The following is a 22,643-nucleotide window of genomic DNA, read 5'->3' as shown; positions in this document are numbered from 1 at the left end:
GCAAAGCCCTCAAGGAACTCAAACCCAGTGTAGCCACCTGCCTAAGTAATAATGTCAAAAGCAAGTTTAAAAAGTATGGTTTTCTTGAAGTCAAAAAGTATATCCCAAAGTCAAAAGACGTAAGTATGATGGTTGCCCATATTTATTTGATAATTAAGACAAAACTCAGCTCTGCTAAATAGATTGACCAAAAGTAAGGATAAGTGGTTACTCCCAAATTAAATATAACAGTATAAGTGAGATTCTGGAACTTTTCAGTTGACTGAAAGGACTTAATATTGTTACTCTTATTTTTTCTAAGTACAGAAAATATAAGAATCCAATTTTTATATATCCTTCCATTGATTCAAACTATTAGAATATGTCTTCAGTTAAACTCTTTATTTGAAGACCACCCTGTTCAAAGATGACGAATCACAATTATGCGAGGTGACAGCAATGGCAGGAGGCCGCATATGCATGACTTCCAGCATAATTCTTAAGATTTGGGAAAATTCTTCCAGTTAGTGGAGCCTTAACCTTTAAACTACTAACATATATTTCAATCAAAGATTCCACATAAAAAAGAATTTGTAAAGATAATTCATTGAAATTCTTCCCCAAACTTAATAATTAAAGGGAGGAAAAAACACTAAACTCATTCAGGCCACAGTCCAATCAAAATAATAGAACACATTTGTTTTTTAAAAAACCTTCATATCCACACTCTTAAAAACCACAGGTCATCATTCAAAACTATAAAGTTCATTCACATGTAACTCATTCCAAAGTATATTTTAAATCATTTTTAAGTATACATAAGTAAACTCTTTTAAAGTAGGATTGATTCATCATGGGGGGAAAAATGTAAGGAAATAGTCAGCATAAGTAGGACTTGAGAAAATTAAAGTTATTCTAAGATGAAAAGAAAAAGGAAAACTTAATTTTACTCAGTTTTGTATTCATAGTTGCCCTTAAGGTATACACCCAGCTATGCATTAATCTCTCCCCAGACCCACACTGGCTCCATGTACCTGTAACCTCAGGACATTGTCTTCTACACAAAGAAGTCATTTGCAATTAATAATTGAATTAAGTTAAATGAGGCTTTCTTTGTGTATGTGTTTTGAGTAAAGGTAAGATTTGGTGGTAACCACATCAACCTTCTTCCTGGCATCACTTTTCCCCTTTTATCCACAACATATAATTAACTTTCCACAAATATTCACTTCACATATATCCTCACAACAGTCATTATTGATAACAGTTATGAGTAGCTTACCACATGCCTCATACCGTTCTAAGTGATTATCATACATTAAGCCAGTTAACCTTCACAAGTCTGTAAAGTAGAAATTATCATCCTCATATCATGAATGTGTAAACTGAGCCAAGGAGAGGCTGGGAGGTAGCCAGCGCTTTGTGGCTACCAAGTGGTACGGAGCTAGTGTAGGACCAATCAGTCTCCACAGAAAGGGCCCCATGCCCCGGGTCAGATGCCTCCGGCACCAAACCACAGGCCCACCACCTATATTCCCCTTCCTTGACCTCATACCCTCGGACCAAGCTCAAAGTGTTGGCAAGAGAGTGTACAATCCACGGAGCATGATCCAAAGCTCAACTCTGCAATGAATCAGGGAAACAAGGCTAGCACTTTTGGTAAACTCTGGGCAATCTTTACAGGTAAAAAGCAAGGCCTGGCATGTCAGCATAGGCGCCCTGCTAGTAAGAACCTAATCCAGTCAACTGGAGACAGTCTTCTCTATCACCTCCTCCCTCAAACTCTGTGTTTTATCTCTACATCTTATTTGATTCCCCTAGCAATCTTTTCAAGCAAAAAACTATTCACTCACTGCCCTCTAAACTGACTTACACTAATCTACCTTCTAAAAATTTGAGAAAAATAAGTCAGGCTTCTGAAGTCCTCAGTATCTCCTGGACAAACTTATCCTCAGGGTCTAGATTAAGAGAATTGAGAGACCCTCATACTGAAGTAGCAAGGATTACAGCAAACTTGAGAACCTCTTCACTGACTTCCTCAATGCCCACAGTTAACTGGAGACCAAGCTAACAATCACACTGGACAAGACACGCCTAACGGAGCACAGCTTCCGTATATATACATATATCCCGCTGATACATTTGTGAGGAAACTCCTCCTAAAACTTGGGATACTTCTAGACAGTTGGAATTTTTTGTTTTCTAAACAACAGAATATATATTACTTTGAGAAGATGTGAACTTCAGGAATTTTTCTTCTGAAAATATTAAGGAAATTCAAGCATCAAGCCACCAGTAACTTGTATTCATGAATCTCGCAAAACCGGGGGAAAAACTGAAATTTAACCAACTTCTTTATATTAGTCAGAGAAGTCTCCAATAAGACAACCTAACAAGATCACCGACTGCTTCTTCATTCTTCATTGTTAATACTGTTGGGAAACACTAGTCGTGTCATTGATGGCTGACTAAACAACAGTTTCATGTCATTTAAGAATAACAAACAGAAACTCACAACTACTTTAAATGAAACAAATAGAGAAAAGAAATACCTCAAGCTCCACCAGGGCTGCAGTCACTGCATCTGTTGCAAGAGCACCAGCCTGTAGCTTTTCAATTGCCTATGAAACCAAGGGGCAAGGTTATTCACTGTAAAACCACAGCTTCTCAAACACACCCAGAAACTTTTCAAAGGCTTAAAGAAGTGTAAGAGACATTTAGAGTTAACAAAAATTGATCACTACAGTTCCATTCCATACTTTAAGAAATAAACTACTTAGATTTAAAGTAAGCAACTATTCAGGATAACTTATGATATACCTAAACACAAAGTGCAAGGAATTTAGTAAGTGAAAGGGCTTCATTCATCACAGGGCAATTCACATAGCCTAAGAAATTATACGAATTCCACTTTGAAATCTGAATTCATATTTTATATAGACTAAGCTAATAATTTCTTATTCCACCGTTACTACTCTCCCTGTGTGTGTTAAGCGCTCAGTTGTGGCCAGCCGTTTGCAACCCCATCGACTGAGGCCCACCAGGCTCCTCTGTCCATGGAATTCTGCAGGCAAGAATACTGGAGTGGGTAGCCATTCCCTTCTCCAGGGGAACTTCCTGACCCAGGGATCGAAACCACGACTCCCTTGTTGCAGACAGATTCTTAACTGTCTGAGCCGCCAGGGAAGCCCCTGTTACTCTCTCTACTCCAGCTATAAAAAACAGTGACTCAGTCACAGAGGCATTTCAGAATTCTTAGATGGAAGCATACTTTTGACAACAGATTAAACATATAATATTATTTTGTAATATAATCTATAGAGAGTAAAGGTCACAAAATCACCTTGCTTCTTAGGTATAAATAAGACAGGAAAGAAAGAGAAGAAAAACTGATTTTTAAATGAATTATTGAAGCTCCAACTTAGTCCACAAAGATCAAAAACTAAGAACTGTATTCCTCAGGAAACTTTTGAGAAGTTCATTTATTGTATACATTGAGGAGTCTGGTTACACACTCTAAATGTATTATATACAGAACTATATTCCTATAAAGGTAATCCATTTCTTTTCAGATAACAAAAAGATTTCACACTTTGAAAAATAAGATTAAAAATATAAAATAGCTTAAAGAATATTTACCTTTATTATAATTTTTTTAAAAGACAATGCAATCACTGTAACAAAATATTCTCATCCATTTACGAGATTTCATTCATAAGAAAAACCTTGGATCTCTAACTAAACATAATCTTCTTTAAATGGTAATAAATATAAATGAAAAGAGTGAGAAAGACCCTTATTTACTTGATACGCAATGTCCAATTAACATTCTATTTGCATAAAAGGTAATGGAAGGTTTGCCCACAAGAGTATATAGTCAGGATCAAAATAAAAACAAACAATATTTCTTCCGAGTCCATTTCTGCCTCCACATTTAGCATTCAACAATTTAGCAAAACCTCAAAACCCAAAGATGAAAAAACAGCACAACTGAGTACACAGCCAAAGTTAAACTTCAGAATGACAATGAATTTGCTATGATACAAACTACGTGATGAGAAACAGAAGAAAAAGATAATCTCCCTAAGAAAAACACTCATTTCAATTTTTTTATTATTTTTTTCCTCCCTTCATAGAAAGCCACATTGGCTGCCTTTGAGCTGTTTGCCCTACTCCTCCTATAGAGCTCAACACTGCTGCAAAGATTAAAAGGTATATGATTATGTGCCCACAATTCCAAAAATACGGACTTTGATCTGGGAAAGGAAAGAAAAGATCTAAACATGATTTGGAGAATAAAAAACACAAAACAAAACAAAAGACTCCACAAATATAAGCAAAATTATTTTGTGGTCCAAGCCAAAGTCTATCTTATAAATCAAACCTTAAAATTTTGAATTTCAAGGTAAAGCTGCTTTATGGTCAAAATTAAAATGTTTCAATCAGACAGAATACATTCTCTCCATACCTTCTGACAAGCTCTTTTGCATACATGCTTATATTCCTTGGCTTTGGATTCAGAATGATAACCTGCACCTATAGTGGGGAAAAAAAAATCAATGGTTAACTATCATTAAGATATCAGAGACCTGGCTAACATTATATAAATAGTTCATACAAACTGATGCTTCCTGAGTGACAAAAAAACTACTGTCCTAAGTGTATGGACTCTTAATAATCTAATATTAAAAATCTTTCTGCACCATAAGTGTTTTCAATACCATGCCTTATCTCCTTTTTGAAAAGCTATTTTCCTACCAGAGGCATCAGAAATAGCTTATGTTCCCAAAGAGGCTTCAGCAAGGTGACCTCTCCTCCTTTTGAAAACTTCACCAAAGTCAAGAGTGTTTTTTAGAGGGAGTTGATAACCTATGCCTACAAATTTGGAAAAGTCAGCAGTGGCCACAGGACTGGAAAAGGTTCGTTTTCATTCCAATCCTAAAGAAAGGCAATGCCAAAGAATGATCAAACTACCACACAATTGCACTCATCTCACACGCTAGTAAAGTAATGCTCAAAACTCTCCAAGCCAGGCTTCAGCAATACATGAACCATGAACTCCAGATGTTCAAGCTGGTTTTAGAAAAGGCAGAGGAACCAGAGATCAAATTGCCAACATCCACTGGATCATGGAAAAAGCAAGAGAGTTCCAAAAAAACATCTATTTCTGCTTTATTGACTATGCCAAAGCCTTTGACTGTGTAGATCACAATAAACTGTGGAAAACTCTAAAAGAGATGGGAATAGCAGACCACCTGACCAGCCTCTTGAGAAACCAATATGCAGATCAGGAAGCAAGAGTTAGAACTGGACATGGAACAACAGACTGGTTCCAAATAGGAAAAGGAGTACATCAAGGCTGTATATTGTCACCCTGCTTATTTAACTTATATGCAGAGTACATCATGAGAAGCGTTGGACTGGAAGAAGCACAAACTGGAATCAAGATTGCCGGGAGAAATATCAATCACCTCAGATATGCAGATGACACCACCCTTATGGCAGAAAGTGAAGAGGAACTAAAAAGCCTCTTGATGAAAGTAAAAGAAGAGAGTGAAAAAGTTGGCTTAAAGCTCAACATTCAGAAAAATGAAGATCATGGCATCTGGTCCCATCACTTCATGGGAAATAGATGAGGAAACAGTGGAAACAGTGTCAGACTTTATTTTGGGGGGCTCCAAAATCACGGCAGATGGTGATTGCAGCCATGAAATTAAAAGATGCTTACTCCTTGGAAAAAAAGTTATGACCAACCTAGATAGCATATTCAAAAGCAGAGACGTTACTTTGTCAACCAAGGCCCATCTAGTCAAGGCTATGGTTTTTCCAGTGGTCATGTATGGATGTGAGAGTTGGACTGTAAAGAAAGCTGAGTGCCAAAGAATTGATGCATTTGAATTGTGGTGTTGGAGAAGACTCTTGAGAGTCCTTTGGACTGCAAGGAGATCCAACAAGTCCATTCTAAAGGAGATCAGTCCTAGGTGTTCTTTGGAAGGAATGATGCTAAAGCTGAAACTCCAGTACTTTGGCCACCTCATGCGAAGAGTTGACTCACTGGAAAAGACTCTGATGCTGGGAGGCATTGGGGGCAGGAGAAGAAGGGGACGACAGAGGATGAGATGGCTGGATGGAATCACCAACTCGATAGACATGAGTCTGAATGAACTCCCGGAGATGGTGATGGACATGGAGGCCTGGCGTGCTGCGATTCATGGGGTTGCAAAGAGTCGGACATGACTGAGCGAATGAACTGAACTGAACTGATAACCTAGGCAGTGTCAAGGGCAGAGTGCCTTTAATTTCCTTCCTGTTGAACTTTGGAAAGTCCTTGTCAGAATTCTTAAGAGTAACTTCAGAAAACTAGGTAGTTTCATTTAAAACTTGAAATGGACAGGTGTTACATCCTATCCACAACAACCACCAATATCACCCCTCCTACTCTAACTTCTCCTTTTTTTCACCCCTGGAATGTAGCTTGGAGTGTCTGAAACATCAGGAATGGTATATTCACCACTGCCTATCCTAATCACTCAGCAACTTCAAGAGAAAGGCTCTGAAATTTATTTCCCTAAAAGGATTAATACTTGCTTAGTTAGGGATCTGAGAATAAACTAGAAAGAAACCAAGAAAAGGCCTTTCATCAAAGTTCCTTAACTTGCTCTGAACCTCCCCCTCAGACCCCACTCCCAGTCCCTTTCTGGGCCCCAGAGAGGTCCAACACAGGCAAGGTTAAAGAACTACATCTCTAATCTTCAGGCCTCACAACACAAACTTAACCCATCTTTCCTCAATGCAGACAAAGAATGGGCCCAAGAAGCTATAGTTAATGGACTCGAGGGAGTAGAAAAGAAGTCCAAACAACAAGAATCCATAATACATGCAAACTCTAGTCCCATTTCTCAAAAGAACTCAAACTTCACAGAACCTGTGCCAATGTTTACGATGTGTCTCTTCATGGTTCTCTAATAAACGCCATCTTAGATCTCAGACCCCAACCTTGCAGCAGTATTTCCCACATGGGATACTGCAGCCAAATAGATAACTTTAGTGTGTGGATAGCAGCACTAATGAACTTCCCTGATGGCTCAGTGGTAAAGAATCTGCCTGCCAATGCAAGAGACGCAAGAGACGTGGGTTCAGTCCCTGGGTTGGGAAGATCCGCTGGAGGAGGAAATGGCAACCCACTCTGGTATTCTTGCTTGGAAAATTCCATGGACAGAGGAGCCTGGTGGGCTACAGTTCATAGGGTCACAAAGAGACAAAACTGAGCGATGAGCACAAACATGAAAAGTATAGGTAGTATACAGATCTAGGGAAAAAGCAAGAATCTACTACTATTCAAATGACTAAAATTTGGGCAAGTCTCCTTTAATATGAAAAAAAAAAAAAAGCAAAAGTTTTAAAATCTCTACACTGGAATTGAAATTTTGTCCCTTAAATGTGGAAGGTATATAATGCTGCATAATTAATCATTCTATTTGACCTTCTAAGAAGTTAGAAGGGGAAAGTCATCCTTAATCCACACAATTTCCTGCCATAACCCAGACTTCCTCCTATTACAGCTGGTCCCAGCACCAGCTATAAGAGTCACTGCCATCAGGTATGTGTCTGAGACAGGACGGAGTCTGCAATGACTGCCACAGAAGGCAACCCTTTCCAAGTCATCAAATGTTCCATGTTGTTACTGCTTACATATCTCAGGGCTTTCTTGCACATTTTTCACATACTCGTTATGAATAAAATAACTCACTGGGTCCTACTGCACCACCAGCATGGTGCAGTAGAAGGAACACTGGCTTGGGAATTTCAGTTGTTTCTATAAATTTACCTCATTTCTTTGAAAAGTCATTTGAAAGAAAAGAAAATTGAACCTTTTGTTTGTTCACTGTTTGATTTTCCTGGATTCAATTCTGTAAGACTTCCCAACTTGTCTGTTCAGTTTAGCTATAGCCAAAGGTTAATGATCAGGCAGAATGCCAGTCTGACAAAAAGAAACAATGCCACTCACCCCACATCAAAGAAAAAGGGAGAGGAAAAAAGACCAGGGCAGAGCTGCACTGCTTGGAAACCCTCGCTGTATCAATGATGGGGACTCAGGGGTTGAACTTCACTGTATCTGTCTTCAAGATCCTCTGAAGCAGAAATCAGAGGCTGACGGAGTGCCAAAAGCACTAGAATGGGACTTGTGGGCCCACTTAATGGTTTCTCAGCCTGGTGCTACCGATTAGCTGTGTGCCTGAAGCCACTTAACCACTCTGCATTTAAGGTTCCTCATTTATAATATTAAGAAGGCAAAACCTACCTTTAAGATTGCATAAATTACACTCTACGATGGACAAAGTCAAATATGGGGTGAGTAAAATTTTTTCAACAACTTTATTTTTAAAAACACAAACCAGAGTTTAAACAATTACTTTGCCTGGTTTTAACAACATCTAAATATATCTACCATATGGAGTAAAGAGCTTCCCAAGTGGCACTAGTGGTAACAGAATCTATTTGCCAATGCAGGTAAACGAAAAGATACAGGTTTGATCCGTGGGTCACGAAGATTCCCTGGCTGATGGCATGGCAACCCACTCCAGTTATGCTTGCCTGGAGAATCCCCAAGGACAGAGGAGCCTGGCAGGCTACAAGTCCATAGAACAGCGAAGAGTCAGACATGACTTGAAGCGACTTAACAGGCACACACACGTGGAGTAAAAGTACTAGAGGAGGTGAATAAAGGGCACAAAGGAAGTGCCGCCACTGTAAGATCCTCCACGTGGGGAGCTCAGGGGAGGCCTGCACTCTATGCAAGCCAGCCGTGGTCCCAGCTCCTCCTGCTGCGTCCCTCCCCCAGATAGGAAACTCAGTTCCTGGTGTACTTCAAGGCAAAGGAAAGGAAACCATTATTTTCACCTGCCAACTCAGCTACTCAGAGCTTACCTGCATGCACCAACACAAAGCCCCCTCGCTTCTCTTTATGGGACTGCTTCGTTTCCAACTCTTTCGCTGTTGTTTTAACAGCCGAAACTTGAGATGATCTGGAAGGCAGCCCTTCTCCAGAACTCATCCCCTTCTCCATGGTCATTCTCCAAGATTACCATCTTCTATTGGGAAAAGTGCATACTTCCATCCAAAAGTAATTGCAGAAGAGGAATTACCCTAAAGGAAAACAGGCAAAGATGGCATGCATTTCTTTCCACTAACACACACGTATACAAATTTGTGCTCAGATAACTTTCAAGAAAAACCCCTAATTTTAAAGTTATTTAACTGGGTAATACAAAGAATATAAAAAGGTTAGAATTTAAATCCCTTTATATACTGACAGTCCTTGAAGTCGTATAAACAAAGAACTGTTGTAAAAAGACTTCATGTTGAGTCCAAAAGATATTTTATCTTACATTTTATCTACATTGAAGAAAACCTCATCTTAAATATCACTTTCTACTCCCTCCAAACCAAACGCTAATAACCTCTGGGACATTCTAGAACCATAGGCAGTGCTGGCAACATCACTAAGCCTTGATTTAAAGCCTAGATTGCTGCTTATTTTTTCCTCTAGCTTTATTGAGATATAATTGACATACACCAGTGGATAAGTTCAAGAAGTACAACCTGAGGATTTGATACACATATATACTGCAAAATGATTGCCACAAGGTTAGTTAACACATCGATCACCTCACATAAGTACAATCTTTTGTGTGTGGTAAGAACATATAAGAGCTCAAGAATGGTGCTTGCTTAAAAAATGAACCAACATACAGATTTACTTCTGCCTATGGAGAACTTTTTATGAAAAACAGTTTAATGCCTCAGAGCTCAATGTAAAACAAATGCTATCAAATTTATAAGACTAAAACACAAAATTAAAATAATACTTGTGCAAATACTTATTCATTTTCATAAAGGCATTATTTCTGAGGTTCTCAAAAGATAAACAATAAAAGAAATTACAAGCAACATATACCACAAAGCTTCTAATTTTTCTCACAAGCTCACAAGCTTCTAGCAATCTTGACTTAATAACAATGATGATGGTAAAGCACACTTCAGACTGGGGAAAAATGGATCATTTAAAAAATCAACAGAGATTTGAAGAAAAAAAAAATCCCAAAGTCACATGATTGAAACTACTTAAACACCTAGATTCACACTATAAGGTAAAAATATGTACCTTATTCTAAATTGAGAAATGGGGAGGGACACAAGGCTTTAAAGAGTGACAGCCAACTAGTTCAAAAGAATAGTGTCACGCAAAGTGTGGTCTACAGGCTGATTATCAGTCTGGAAGAGATTATTTTTTATTCATATACAAACTGTCTTACAACCACGTTTTGAATAAACAATGACAGTTTTTGTAATTCTTTTCTATTTCCCCAAGTTTTGTTTATAATTACATATTTTTATAATGTATTTAATAAAACAGAATTAAAACCATCTATAAAAATTGGAGATTCACAAGGAAAAGACTCGAAGTACAAAAGGCACATTAATTCACTCTAAAACTTATATTTTCCAGTGGTATAATTATATTTTTTAAATAATTTTATGTGCTACATCAGATAAAAATATGAGCTTTTACTTTTATCTTTCTTTCATAGTTTTCTTTTGAGGTTTTTGTGGTATTCTGTTTTGTTTTTGCATTTTATGAAAGTAATGGTCAACAATGGATTGAAAAAATTTTAACTTGGTTCTTCACACCAGAGATGGTCTGGAAGCACTGCAGTATGGTACTCTGTGTGCATGCATGGTAAGTCACTTCACTCATGTGTGACTCCTTGCAAGCTCATGGACTGCAGCCCGCCAGGCTCCTCTGTCCATGGGATTCTCCAGGCAAGAATCCTGGAGTGGGTTGCCATGCCCTCCTCCAGGGGATCTTCCCAACCCAGGGACTGAACCCACATCTCTTATGTCTCCTGTATTGGCAGGCAGGTTCCATACCAATAATGCCACCTGAGAAGCCCAACATCGTATTTTAACTTCCTTTAATTCCTGGTTTAAAAGAACCCATTTAATTATTATTATGTATCACTTATTTTAAAGGACAAATAATTTAAAATCATATATATATAATTTGCTGTTGTATTAAAATGTTTACATATATCATAAATTTTGATTATAAAAGAGTACTAAAGTTTATTAAATAACAGTAAGTTAAAATGCCCGCTTTTGTTTTGTAGTGATAAGTATCTCTCTGAGGATGGATTTTCTTCCAATTGCTTCATAAGGGTCTGCCTCAATTACCTTTATTTGACTTTGGTTATTTCTCTGAGATAGGTTACTATTTATTTCTGTGTCAGCTGACAAAGTCAGTTTAAATGATTAGCAGTTTATCTTCCAGTCTATATAGGCCATGATGTCTGACCAAGTCATGAAATGAGCTTGGGCCCACTAGACCCACAAACAGCTGTGTGAAAACTCAGGCTTTGGAAAATTCAAAGCTTCAGTTCAAATGAAAACACATCCAAGCAGTATGAGTTATAAAACTTTCTCTGACTCACTGTCATCAGATGCATTTTTTTTCATGAATAACAAATTAGAACATCTACATATTATAACAAATAAGGTTTGATGTAATAGGCATTTTTAATGTATGTGAGAGATTTGCTTGCTTCTCAAGCTTGTCTGAAAAAAATTAAATGTGGAAGATGAATACATTGCTGTTTCTTGAGCAATCTACCGTCTCTCAGAGACTAGTTGAAATTTATTTATTTAGCAAACCATGTCATCTCTCTAAACTCCTCCAAAACTGCTGGCCCCAAAGTTCTGCAGCACTGAGAAAGGAACTCAAGGAGACAGGCTAGCCAATGTACAACTCTGGCCTCCAACTTCCAATGGTTACTGGAATATTTTTAATTCAATTAGAAATGAAGCAATTTCTACTCCAACATCAGTTTTTGTTTAACTCAGAACCCATTAAAAGACTGACATTCATAATAGAACTCCAACAAATGTCCCAAAAAAGACACTAAAGGCGGAAGGGGGCAAGTGAGCAAATCCCAGTTTACAGAAGAACCATATAACAACTTAAACAGATCAAAAGATGCTAAACCTCACTCAAAAGAAAAAGGTAAAATAAAACTACACTCACATATCAGCGGGACTGGCCAAGTTAGAGAGTCATTCTCACATGTTCCGAGGAGCAGCACAGATTAATACTTTGCAACAAGGTCAATTTGGCAAAATCAACCAAAATTACAAAGGGTGGTCTGTAATGGTAAAGCTATAGACCAATAGTAAGTCTTGATAAAAAAAGTAGTTAAAAATAAAAGCAGCTCTTGGAAAAAATGAGAACTTTCTTGATACACAAACATGAAACAACCAATGTTGAAGATATTTTGGTAAGTAAAAAGGGCATGGTACAGAAACGTATGCAGTACCATATTTTGAGGGAGACAAGAAAAAATAATACAACTAAATATATATGCAAAGTGCAATCTGGAAGAATATATCAAAAATTAGCACAACAGTAGCTACCAAAAGATTCGGGTGACTGGTGGACAAAGGTGAAATGGAAATTCCACTAGTCACCATTGTGCATCCTTTGATTTTGAACAATCTGAATGTATTACTTAAAAACAAAAAACGTTTTTATTCATTTATTTCTTTATGAGAACACAAGATAACTAGCCAAGTTCAGGTCTCAAAATAGGGCAAGCCGATGAGATCCCACTTCAGTAAGAGGAGAAATGTCATATTCTGAAGGTTCTCAACACTCAACCCACCCAGAGAAGGAACAGACAAAAACGCGGCCAGTCAACAATACTGCTGAGAGGTCTCTTTTGGTTTTGTTTTTCTGGATCTTGAACTTCTAGGGCCACACAAACCACAGATAATCCTAAATTAAAAAAAAATAAAATTATTTGATCTCTACAGTTGAAACTAAGGAGTAAAAAATAAATCATGTAGACTGACATCAGATATCCCTGTGATATTTTTATCACATTTGTAGTCATTATTACAATTACTTGAAATGGATGAATCATATTCACATCAATACATTGATCCATAAGGAAAATGTTTAACTCTTCAGCTAAGTCTTTGAGATAACAGTCAACACAAAAAGTTTCCAATCAAAGATACATAAGCATGTTATAGCTTTACACAACAGAAAACAATTTTATACATCATTTTTATAATGCCTGTGTTCCTGAATGATAAGTTTGAAAATGGACATTTTGCAACTTCCTATCGGTGATGGTACTAAAGTTCATTTTATTTTATCTAAAAAACACTGGCATCAAATGTGAAACGAATCACCAGCCCAGGTTCGATGCATGATACAGGATGCTCAGGGCTGGTGCACTGGGATGACCCAGAGGGATGGGATGGGGAGGGAGGTGGGAGGGGGGTTCAGGATGGGGAACACGTGTATACCCGTGGCAGATTCATGTTGATGTATGGCAAAACCACTACAATATTGTAAAGTAATTAGTCTCCAACTAAAATAAATAAATTTATATTAAACAAAAAAATAAATAAAAAATAAAAAACACTGGCAATGTGTCCATCGTCTGCAACAGTAGCTTGAAAAGGTCAACATAGAGTTACTGTGTGTGTGTGTGTGTGTGTGTGTGAAGTCACTTCAGTCGTGTCTGACTCCTTGTGACCCCATGGACTGTAGCCCACCAGGATCCTCTGTCCAGGGGATTCTCCAGGCAAGAATACTGGAGTGGGCTTCCATGACCTCCTCCAGGGGATCTTCCCGACCCAAGGACTGAACCTCTATCTCTTATGTCTCCTGCACTGGAAGGCAAGTTCCTTACCACCAGCACCACCTGGGAAGCCCAAAGTTACCATATGACCCAGCAATTCCACTCCTAGGTATATATTCATTAGAACTGAGAATACATCCACATAAAAACTTGTACATGGATGCTTATGGCAGAACTATTCACCTGGCTTACAGTTTCCTTTATTGTGCAGAAGCTTTTAATTTTAATTAGATCCCATTTGTTTATTTTCGCTTTTATTCCCAGTATTCTGGGAGGTGGGTCACAGAGGATCCTGCTGTGCTTTATGTCAGAGAGTGTTTTGCCTATGTTCTCCTCTAGGAGTTTTATAGTTTCTCGTTTTACGTTTAGATCTTTAATCCATTTTGAGTTTATTTTTGTGTATGGTGTTAGAAAGTGTTCTAGTTTCATTCTTTTACAAGTGGTTGACCAGTTTTCCCAGCACCACTTGTTAAAGAGATTGTCTTTAATCCATTGTATATTCTTGCCTCCTTTGTCAAAGATAAATACAGTATACTAACACAAATATATGGAATTTAGAAAGATGGTAACAATAACCCTGTATGCGAGACAACAAAAGAGACACAGCTGTATATGGACTCCGTGGGAGAGGGAGAGGATGGGATGATTTGGGAAAATGGCATTGAAATATGTATATTATCATATGTGAAATGAATCACCAGTCTAGGTTTGATGCAGGATACAGGATGCTTGGGGCTGGTGCACTGGGATGACCCAGAGAGATGGTGTGGGGAGGGAGGGGGGAAGGGGGTTCAGGATTGAGAACACGTGTACACCCATGGCAGATTCATGTTGATATATGGCAAAACCAACACAGTATTGTAAAGTAAAATTAAAAAAAAAAAAAAGAACTATTCATAACGGTCAAAAAGTGGGAACAACTCAAATGTCCATGAGCAGACCTTGGTTAAACAAAATGTGGTATATTTAGACAATGGAGCATTATAGAGCCATAAAAAGGAATGGAGGGTTGATACACACTATGGCATGAATGAACCATGAAAACAATGAAAGAAGTCAGACACAACCGGCCACATACGTTTCACAATGAAAGAAGTAAGACACAAAAGGCCACATATGTTTCCATTTATATGAAATGTCCAGAGTAGGCATATCTAAAAAGATAGAAAGTAGACTAGTGGTTGCCTTGGGCTGGAAGGACAGAGGGGAACTGAGGAGTGAGAGCTAATGGGGGCAGGATTTCTTTGGGAGAGGGGCAATAAAAATGTTCTAAAATTGGCTGTGGTCATGGTTGCATGGTATTTAGTCTGAGTAACTACCAATGAATTGTACACTTTACATGGGTAATAATATGATAAATGAATTTTATCTTAACAAAACTGTTGCAGGGGGAGGGTGTATTTTTTTCTTCCCAACAAACTGTATCTTTACCTGTTAAGATGTATCTTCTCCAAGTTACCAAACCTAATGGTGTTTTTGAACATAGTCTTCAGCTTGCAACCTTTGATTCTCTAGATGTCCTGTTCTCCTTGGCAAGCATGCCAATCGACTATCCTAGCTCTTCAAGGCCCCTCTGACCCCTCCCAGCTTTGTTCTCTTGCCTGACTTTCAAACAGAATGTCCAAAGGCTTAAGTCTCAAATGCCTCCTTCAGCAATTTCATTCAGTATCAAGCTTTCAAAATGATCCCCTCAGTAAACCAGATGATTCCTAATTCTGCCTCTTAAGCTCTAGCCATAAGTCTCCTGGAGAGCTAACCTGGATCCTCAAAACTCTTCGCCTACCCAAAACAAATTCACTTTGCCCTAGAAATCTAATTCTGTCTATATTACACCTTACTTTTAATAGCCCAATCCTTCCTAACTCACCTTATTGTCATCTTGGACTCTGCCCAGTTTCCAAATCCTATAGATTTCTTCTCGAGCTTTTAACTTCCTTTTTCCTACTGCCTTGACCTTTGCTCAGCTCACATACCTCTTAGCTTAAGTGTTACAGAAAGCATATTAACTTTTCTCCCCAAATCCATGCTGTCGTAAAACAATCATCTAAAAAAGGCTGCCAAAGTAAATCTCATAAAGGACAATGCCAATCAAGACAAATAGCATGCCAAAAGACATGAGCAGGCAACACATAAAAGAGGAAATATAAACTGGATAGCCAATATTAAAGAAAGAATATTCAAAGAACTACGAAAAAGGAAAAAAAAACTAGCACTGTACTGCCATCATAAACTGATGTAACCATTTTGAAATGGAATGTGTCAGAAAGTATCAAGAGCCTTAAAATGTATAATGTTCTATATACCCTCTCCAGAGATACTTATATATGAACTAGCCTACACAGACACAAACAATAGTCCCACAAATTCCTCTTAAAGAGTACTGGGAGACTAGAGAAGAGGAAGGGGCAAGGATGAAAGGGAACTTTGATTTTTCTCTATCTAATAACCTTCTGTATTTGATTTTTTTCTTTTAACTGAGTTCCAGTAATGCTGAAGAAGCTGAAGACCTACAAGACCTTTTACAACTAACACCCCAAAAAGATGTCCTTTTCATTACAGGGGACTGGAATGAAAAAGTTGGAAGTCAAGAAACACTTGGAGTAACAGGCAAATTTGGCCTTGGAGTACAGAATGAAGAAGGGCAAAGGCTAATAGAGTTTTGCCAAGAAAATGCACTGGTCATAGCAAACATCCTCTTCCAACAACACAAGAGAAGACTCTACACATGGACATCACCAGATGGTCAACACCGAAATCAGATTGATTATATTCTTTGCAGCCACAGATGAAGAAGCTCTATACAGTCCGCAAAAACAAGACCAGGAGCTGACTGTGGTTCAGATCATGAACTCCTTACTGCCAAATTCAGACTTAAATCGAAGAAGGTAGGGAAAACCACTAGACCATTCAGATATGAACTAAACCAAATCCCTTAAGATTATAAAGTGGAAGTGAGAAATAGATTTAAGGGACTAGATCTGATAGAGAGAGTGCCTGATGAACTATGGTTGCTGGTTCATGACACTGTATAGGAGACAGAGATCAAAACCATTCCCATGGAAGAGAAATGCAAAAAAGCAAAACAGCTGTCTGGGGAGGCCTTACAAATAGCCGTGAAAAGAAGAGAAGTGAAAAGCAAAGGAGGAAAGGAAAGATATAAGCATCTGAATGCAGAGTTTCAAAGAACAGCAAGGAGAGATAAGAAAACCTTCCTCAGTGGTCAATGCAAAGCAATAGAGGAAAACAGACTGTGAAAGACTAGAGATCTCGTCAAGAAAATTAGAGACACCAAGGGAACATTTCATGCAAAGATGGGCTCAATAAAGGACAGAAATGGTATGGACCTAACCGAAGCAGAAAATATTAAGAAGAGGTGGCAAGAATACACAGAAGAACCGTACAAAAAAGATCTTCATGACCCAGATAATCATGATGGTGTGATCACTCACCTAGAGCAAGACATACTGGAATGTGAAGTCAAGTGGGCCTTAGAAAGCATCACTACAAACAAAGCTAGTGGAGGTGATGGAATTCTAGTTGAGCTATTTCAAATCTTGAAAGATGATGTTGTGAAAGTTCTGCACTCAATATGCCAGCAAATTTGGAAAACTCAGCAGTGGCCACAGGATTGGAAAAGATCAGTTTTCACTCCAATCCAAAGAAAGGCAATGCCAAAGAATGCTCAAACTACTGCACAATTGCACTCATCTCACCAACCTAGATAGCATATTCAAAAGCAGAGACATTACTTTGCCAACAAAAGTCCGTCAAGTCAAGGCTATGGTTTTTCCAGTGGTCATGTATGGATGTGAGAGTTGGACTGTGAAGAAAGCTGAGCACCAAAGAATTGATGCTTTTGAACTGTGGTATTGGAGAAGACTCTTGAGAGTCCCTTGGACTGCAAGGAGATCCAACAAGTCCATTCTAAAGGAGATCAGTCCTGGGTGTTCTTTGGAAGGACTGACGCTAAAGCTGAAACCCCAATACTTTGGCCACCTCATGCAAAGAGTTGACTCACTGGAAAAGACTGTGATACTGGGAGGGATTGGGGGCAGGAAGAGAAGGGGATGACAGAGGATGAGATAGCTGGATGGCATCACCAACTCGATGAACATGAGTCTGAGTGAACTCCAGGAGTTGGTGATGGACAGGGAGGCCTGGTGTGCTGCAATTCATGGGATCGCGAAGAGTCGGACACGACTGAGCAACTGAACTGAACTTAACTGTACTGCACTCATCTTACATGCTAGTAAAGTAATGCTTAAAATTCTCCAAGCCAGGCTTCAGCAATACGTGAACCATAAACTTCCAGATGTTCAAGCTGGTTTTAAAAAGGTAGAGGAACCAGAGATCAAATTGCCAACATCCAATGGATCATGGAAAAAGCAAGAGAGTTCCAGAAGAACATCTATTTCTGCTTTATTGACTATGCCAAAGCCTTTGACTGTGTGGATCACAATAAACTGTGGAAAATTCTGGAAGAGATGGGAATACCAGACCACCTAACCTGCCTCTTGAGAAACCAATATGCAGATCAGGAAGCAAGAGTTAGAACTGGACATGGAACAACAGACTGGTTCCAAATAGGAAAAAGAGTACATCAAGGCTGTATATTGTCACCCGGCTTATTTAACTTATATGCAGAGTATCTCATGAGAAACGCTGGGCTGGAGGAAGAACAAGCTGGAGTCAAGACTACCAGGAGAAATATCAAGAACCTCAGATATGCAGATGACACCACCCTTATGGCAGAAAGTGAAGAGGAACTAAAGAGCCTCTTGATGAAAGTGAAAGAGGAGAGTGAAAAAGTTGGCTTAAAGCTCAACATTCAGAAAATGAAGATCATGACATCTGGTCCCATCACGTCATGGGAAATAGATGAGGAAACAGTGGAAACAGTGTCAGACTTTTTTTTGGGGGGGGGAGGGGGGCGGTTCCAAAATCACTGCAGATGGTGATTCTAGCCACGAAATTAAAAGATGCTTACTCCTTGGAAGGAAAGTTATGACCAACCTAGATAGCATATTCAAAAGCAGAGACATTACTTTGCCAACAAAGGTCTGTCTAGTCAAGGCTATGGTTTTTCCAGTAGTCATGTATGGATGTGAGAGTTGGACTGTGAAGAAAGCTGAGCGCTGAAGAATTGATGCTTTTGAACTGTGGTGTTGGAGAAGACTCTTGAGAGTCCTTTGGACTGCAAGGAGATCCAACCAGTCCTTCCTAAAGGAGATCAGTCCTGGGTGTTCACTGGAATGACTAATGCTGCAGCTGCAACTCCAGTACTTTGGCCACCTCATGCGAAGAGTTGACTCATTGGAAATGACCCTGATGCTGGGAGGGATTGAGGGCAGGAGGAGAAGGGGACGACAGAGGATGAGATGGCTGGATGGCATTGCTGACTTGATGGACATGAGTTTGGGTGAACTCTGGGAGTTGGTGATGGACAGGCAGGCCTGGCGTGCTACGATTCCTGGGGTAGCAAAGAGTCAGACACGACTTAAGAGACTGAACTGAACTGATTTACTAAAAACAGAAGATTTAAGTTCGCTGTCTCTGTGACCAAGATGAATGTAAATTAACCTGATTATCAAGACCAGAAGAGAAATTCAGAATAAAACACTGTTTTTGCTTCAGGGACTTTCATGGCACTGATTTAAGGTCTAAATCTTGACTCCATTTCTCTCAAACATTGTTTCATATTCCTACGGCATGTGATGACACTATTTCTTTCTTTCTTTTTTTTTTTTTTTAAGCCATTTAGAAGACTACCACATGTCCTGTTTGCCTCTGGTGTTGAAGGTTTTCATTCTAGGTTTACTGAGCCTTTTAGAAGCAGTTGAAGGAGGAAGTCATGGAATCCATCCATTACAGCAAAGGCTTTTAGAGAAATCCAGCCCTTAAGCTACAGCAGCTGATGAAGCTTGTTGCTCTCATCATGAGACTGAAGCTTTAATGCCTCATTAAATAAGCTCCAAAACATACTTATTTCATCTTTGACCCGGTAATTCCACTTCTGAGGACGCTTTCTACCAAAATAATTTTAAATATAGTAAAAGCTTTATGCCTTTTAAGCTGTGCTTAACATAGGATAATTTAGAAAAACAAAAATCTTGGAGTGACTTAAATACCTAACTTAGAGAATCTATGTATTTTTGGTCAACTTTTTTTTTTTTTTTTAAGGTGCCAAAGGTCATTCAATGGGGAAAAGACAGTCTTTTCAACAAATGGTGCTGTGAAAACTGGAGAGTCACATGCACAAGAATAAAGTTGGACTCCTACCTCACACCATATACAAAAGTTAACTCTACATAGATCAAGACCTAAATGTAAGAGCTAAAACTAAATAAAACTTATGGAAAAAAGAAAAAGTAAACCTTCATAAACTTGGATTTGGTAATGATTTTACACATAACACCAAAAGCACAAACAACAACAAAACCCACATATAAATGGGACTTCATCAAAATTTTTAACTTTTGCACTTCAAGGAACACCATTCAAGGAGTGAAGATACTCCACAAAATGGTGGGGGGTGGGGGGTGGAGGGATGGAATGGAAGAAATATTGCAAATCTGAAAGGGGATTTGTGTCCAAACTATATAAAGAACTCATACACCTTAAAATTTTATTTAAAAAAAAATTTTTTTAATGGGCAAAGGAATTGAATGGACATTTCTCCAGACATACAAAGGGCCAATAAACACAAAGAAAAGACACTCGACATTATCAGACATCAAGGATATGCAAATCAAAACTACAAGATGCCATTTCACACCAATGGAAGGCTATAATCAAAAAGACAGAATAAATGCCAGCAAGGATAAGCAGAAATCAGAACCCTTATATCCCGCTTGTGCAGGCCACTCTGGAAGACACTTGGCAGTTCTCAAAAAGATAAACAGTTCCCACATGACCCAGCAATTTCATTCCTAGGTACATAGCTAAGAAAACTAAAGACACACGTTCACACAAAAACTTGTACATGGATGTTTATGGCAGAATTATTCATAACAATCAAGAAGTGGTAACAATCCAAATGTTCATCAACTGATGATGGATAAACAAAATGTGGCATATTTATATAATGGAATATTATTCGACCATAAAAAGAAGGCTAAGTCCTGAAACGTAATACAAGTGGATGTACCTTGAAAACACTATGCTGGGTGAAAGAAGGCAAGACAACAAAAAGCCCCATACTGTATGATTCCATTTACATGAAATGTCCAGAACAGGAAAATCCATAGACACAAAGTAGACTACTGGTTGCCAAAAGATGGGGGAACAAGGGGAAAGGAGATCTAATGAGGAACAACTGTAATGGGTAGTTTTTTGGAGGTGATGAAAACGTCATGGAATTAGATACTGATGATGGGTGCACAACTTTGTGAGTATACTAAAAGTCACTGAAATTTAAATTTAAAAGGGTGGAATTTTATGAATATCTCAAAAAATTCATGCAACAGATGCAATGTACAAAACATATGCTTCTTAGTTAAAATCATATTTTATACACACTATAATCCTAGGTGGGCTTCCCTTGTGGCTCAGCTGGTAAAGAATCCACCTGCAATGCGGGAGACCTGGGTTCATCCTGGGTTGGGAAGATCCCCTGGAGAAGGGAAAGGCTACCCACTCCAGTATTCTGGCCTGGAGAATTACATGGACTGGAGAGTCCATGGGGTTGCAAAGAGTTGGACAGGACTGAGCCACTTTCACTTTCATAATCCTATGTAGGTTAAGAATCTGCAATTTTTTTTAAAGTAGAAAGATCAAAATGCTGGGCTGGTGGAATCACAGATGATCTCTTCTTAAATATTTCTGCGTTTTCCAGATATTCGTTAATAAGCATGCACTGCTTTTTTATAAGCGCGGGGGGCGGGGGGAGCTTTATTCAAACACAAAAGCAAATTATTAAACTCCCAAGTGTATAAAAATTCCTTAGTTTCGTGTACAGTGATCCCAGTCACACGGTCCCCAAAAACACTTTGCATTCCCCTCCCCTCCCCTCCAGAGGCGAATGAAGCTGAACGCCCTCCTCCCGGAAACACGATGCCCTCTATTTCCAAGGCACCTCCAATTCCTGTTCCCCACCCTCCTCTCAGGTTACTCCTGCTCCATCCTCTCGGTCCTTTACTCTCCCTTCTCCAGCTGAGCAGTAAACGCTAACTTCCCGCGGGTCTCTAACCAGGGCTCTAACACACTACGGGGCTGCTCCGCCCCGACCGGCCACACAGGACCGGGGCACACACTCCCTGCTCTCCGGGAACCTGGAACTCGGAGAAACCGCAGCCCGAGACCGCACTGAGCGTGAGGGACTGCCAGGACCCCCTCCCCAAACACAGACGGCCCCTTCCCCGCAGAGGGGAGGAGGCCGCCGGGGCCGCAGCCGCTGGGAGCGGGCGCCGGGACGGGCCCCACGCGCGACCAGGGCTCCGGGAAGAGGGACGCCTCGGGTCCCGTTCCTCCGGCACCGCCCTCGGCGAGGAGCATCCTGCGCGCCGCCCGCCCCCGGCCCAGAGAGCACGTCCTGGAGAGCGCGCGGCGCCAGGGCAGAGCGAGCGCACGGCGACCGCAGCGGCGCGGACAGCGTGAGAAGGAGGGACACTCACCCGCATCAGCCCAGAGCCCTCAGAGCACCGGAAGTAGCCACCCTCCCGTTGCCAGGGTGAGGAAGCGGGGATGACGTCAAGCTCCCCCATTGGGCTCGAGCGCAGCCACGTGTCCGGAAGCAGCCGCCCACAGGCGGCTCTGCCCCCGCCCCCTACTCTGGCGCGGCTCACCTGGCCGCAGAGGTGCCGGGAAGACCCCACCTAGAGCCGCCTTTTGAGCTTCGCAAGCGCCCTCGCCTCTCTCCCAGCCCTTTAATGAGCCAGAAGGCTGTGATCTACTGATCGGAGTGGTCGGTATCCTAGCAACGTGATGTCAAATTAAACCAGTCACCACTTACTGAGGTGT

At 39.8% G+C, this 22,643-nt stretch overlaps 1 protein-coding gene across 3 annotated transcripts in view; it reads right to left on the bottom strand.

The window, feature by feature from the left end:
* Positions 1-22,355, bottom strand: part of TASP1 (taspase 1) — a 267,226-nt gene extending 244,871 nt beyond the window's left edge. For 2 of the 3 annotated variants that reach the window (XR_005722453.1, XM_040248289.1), the window contains exons 1-4: positions 22,298-22,355; positions 8,908-9,126; positions 4,448-4,515; positions 2,532-2,600 (exon numbers count right to left, since the gene is read on the bottom strand). Coding sequence is in view for 1 of the 3 variants with exons in the window: in XM_040248289.1 (XP_040104223.1) it covers positions 2,532-2,600; positions 4,448-4,515; positions 8,908-9,052 (282 nt within the window). In the remaining 2 variants the exon portion in view is untranslated. The remainder of the gene's footprint in view (positions 1-2,531; positions 2,601-4,447; positions 4,516-8,907; positions 9,127-22,297) is intronic. The other variant, XM_040248290.1, reaches the window with a different exon arrangement.
* Between the last annotated feature and the right edge of the window lie 288 nt (positions 22,356-22,643).

The sequence above is a fragment of the Oryx dammah genome, unplaced genomic scaffold, assembly GCF_014754425.2.
Source record: "Oryx dammah isolate SB20612 unplaced genomic scaffold, SCBI_Odam_1.1 HiC_scaffold_10, whole genome shotgun sequence".
Lineage (NCBI taxonomy): Eukaryota > Metazoa > Chordata > Mammalia > Artiodactyla > Bovidae > Oryx > Oryx dammah.
The sequence above is the reverse complement of the archived record's forward strand: the minus strand, read 5'-3'. Positions and strand labels throughout refer to the sequence as shown.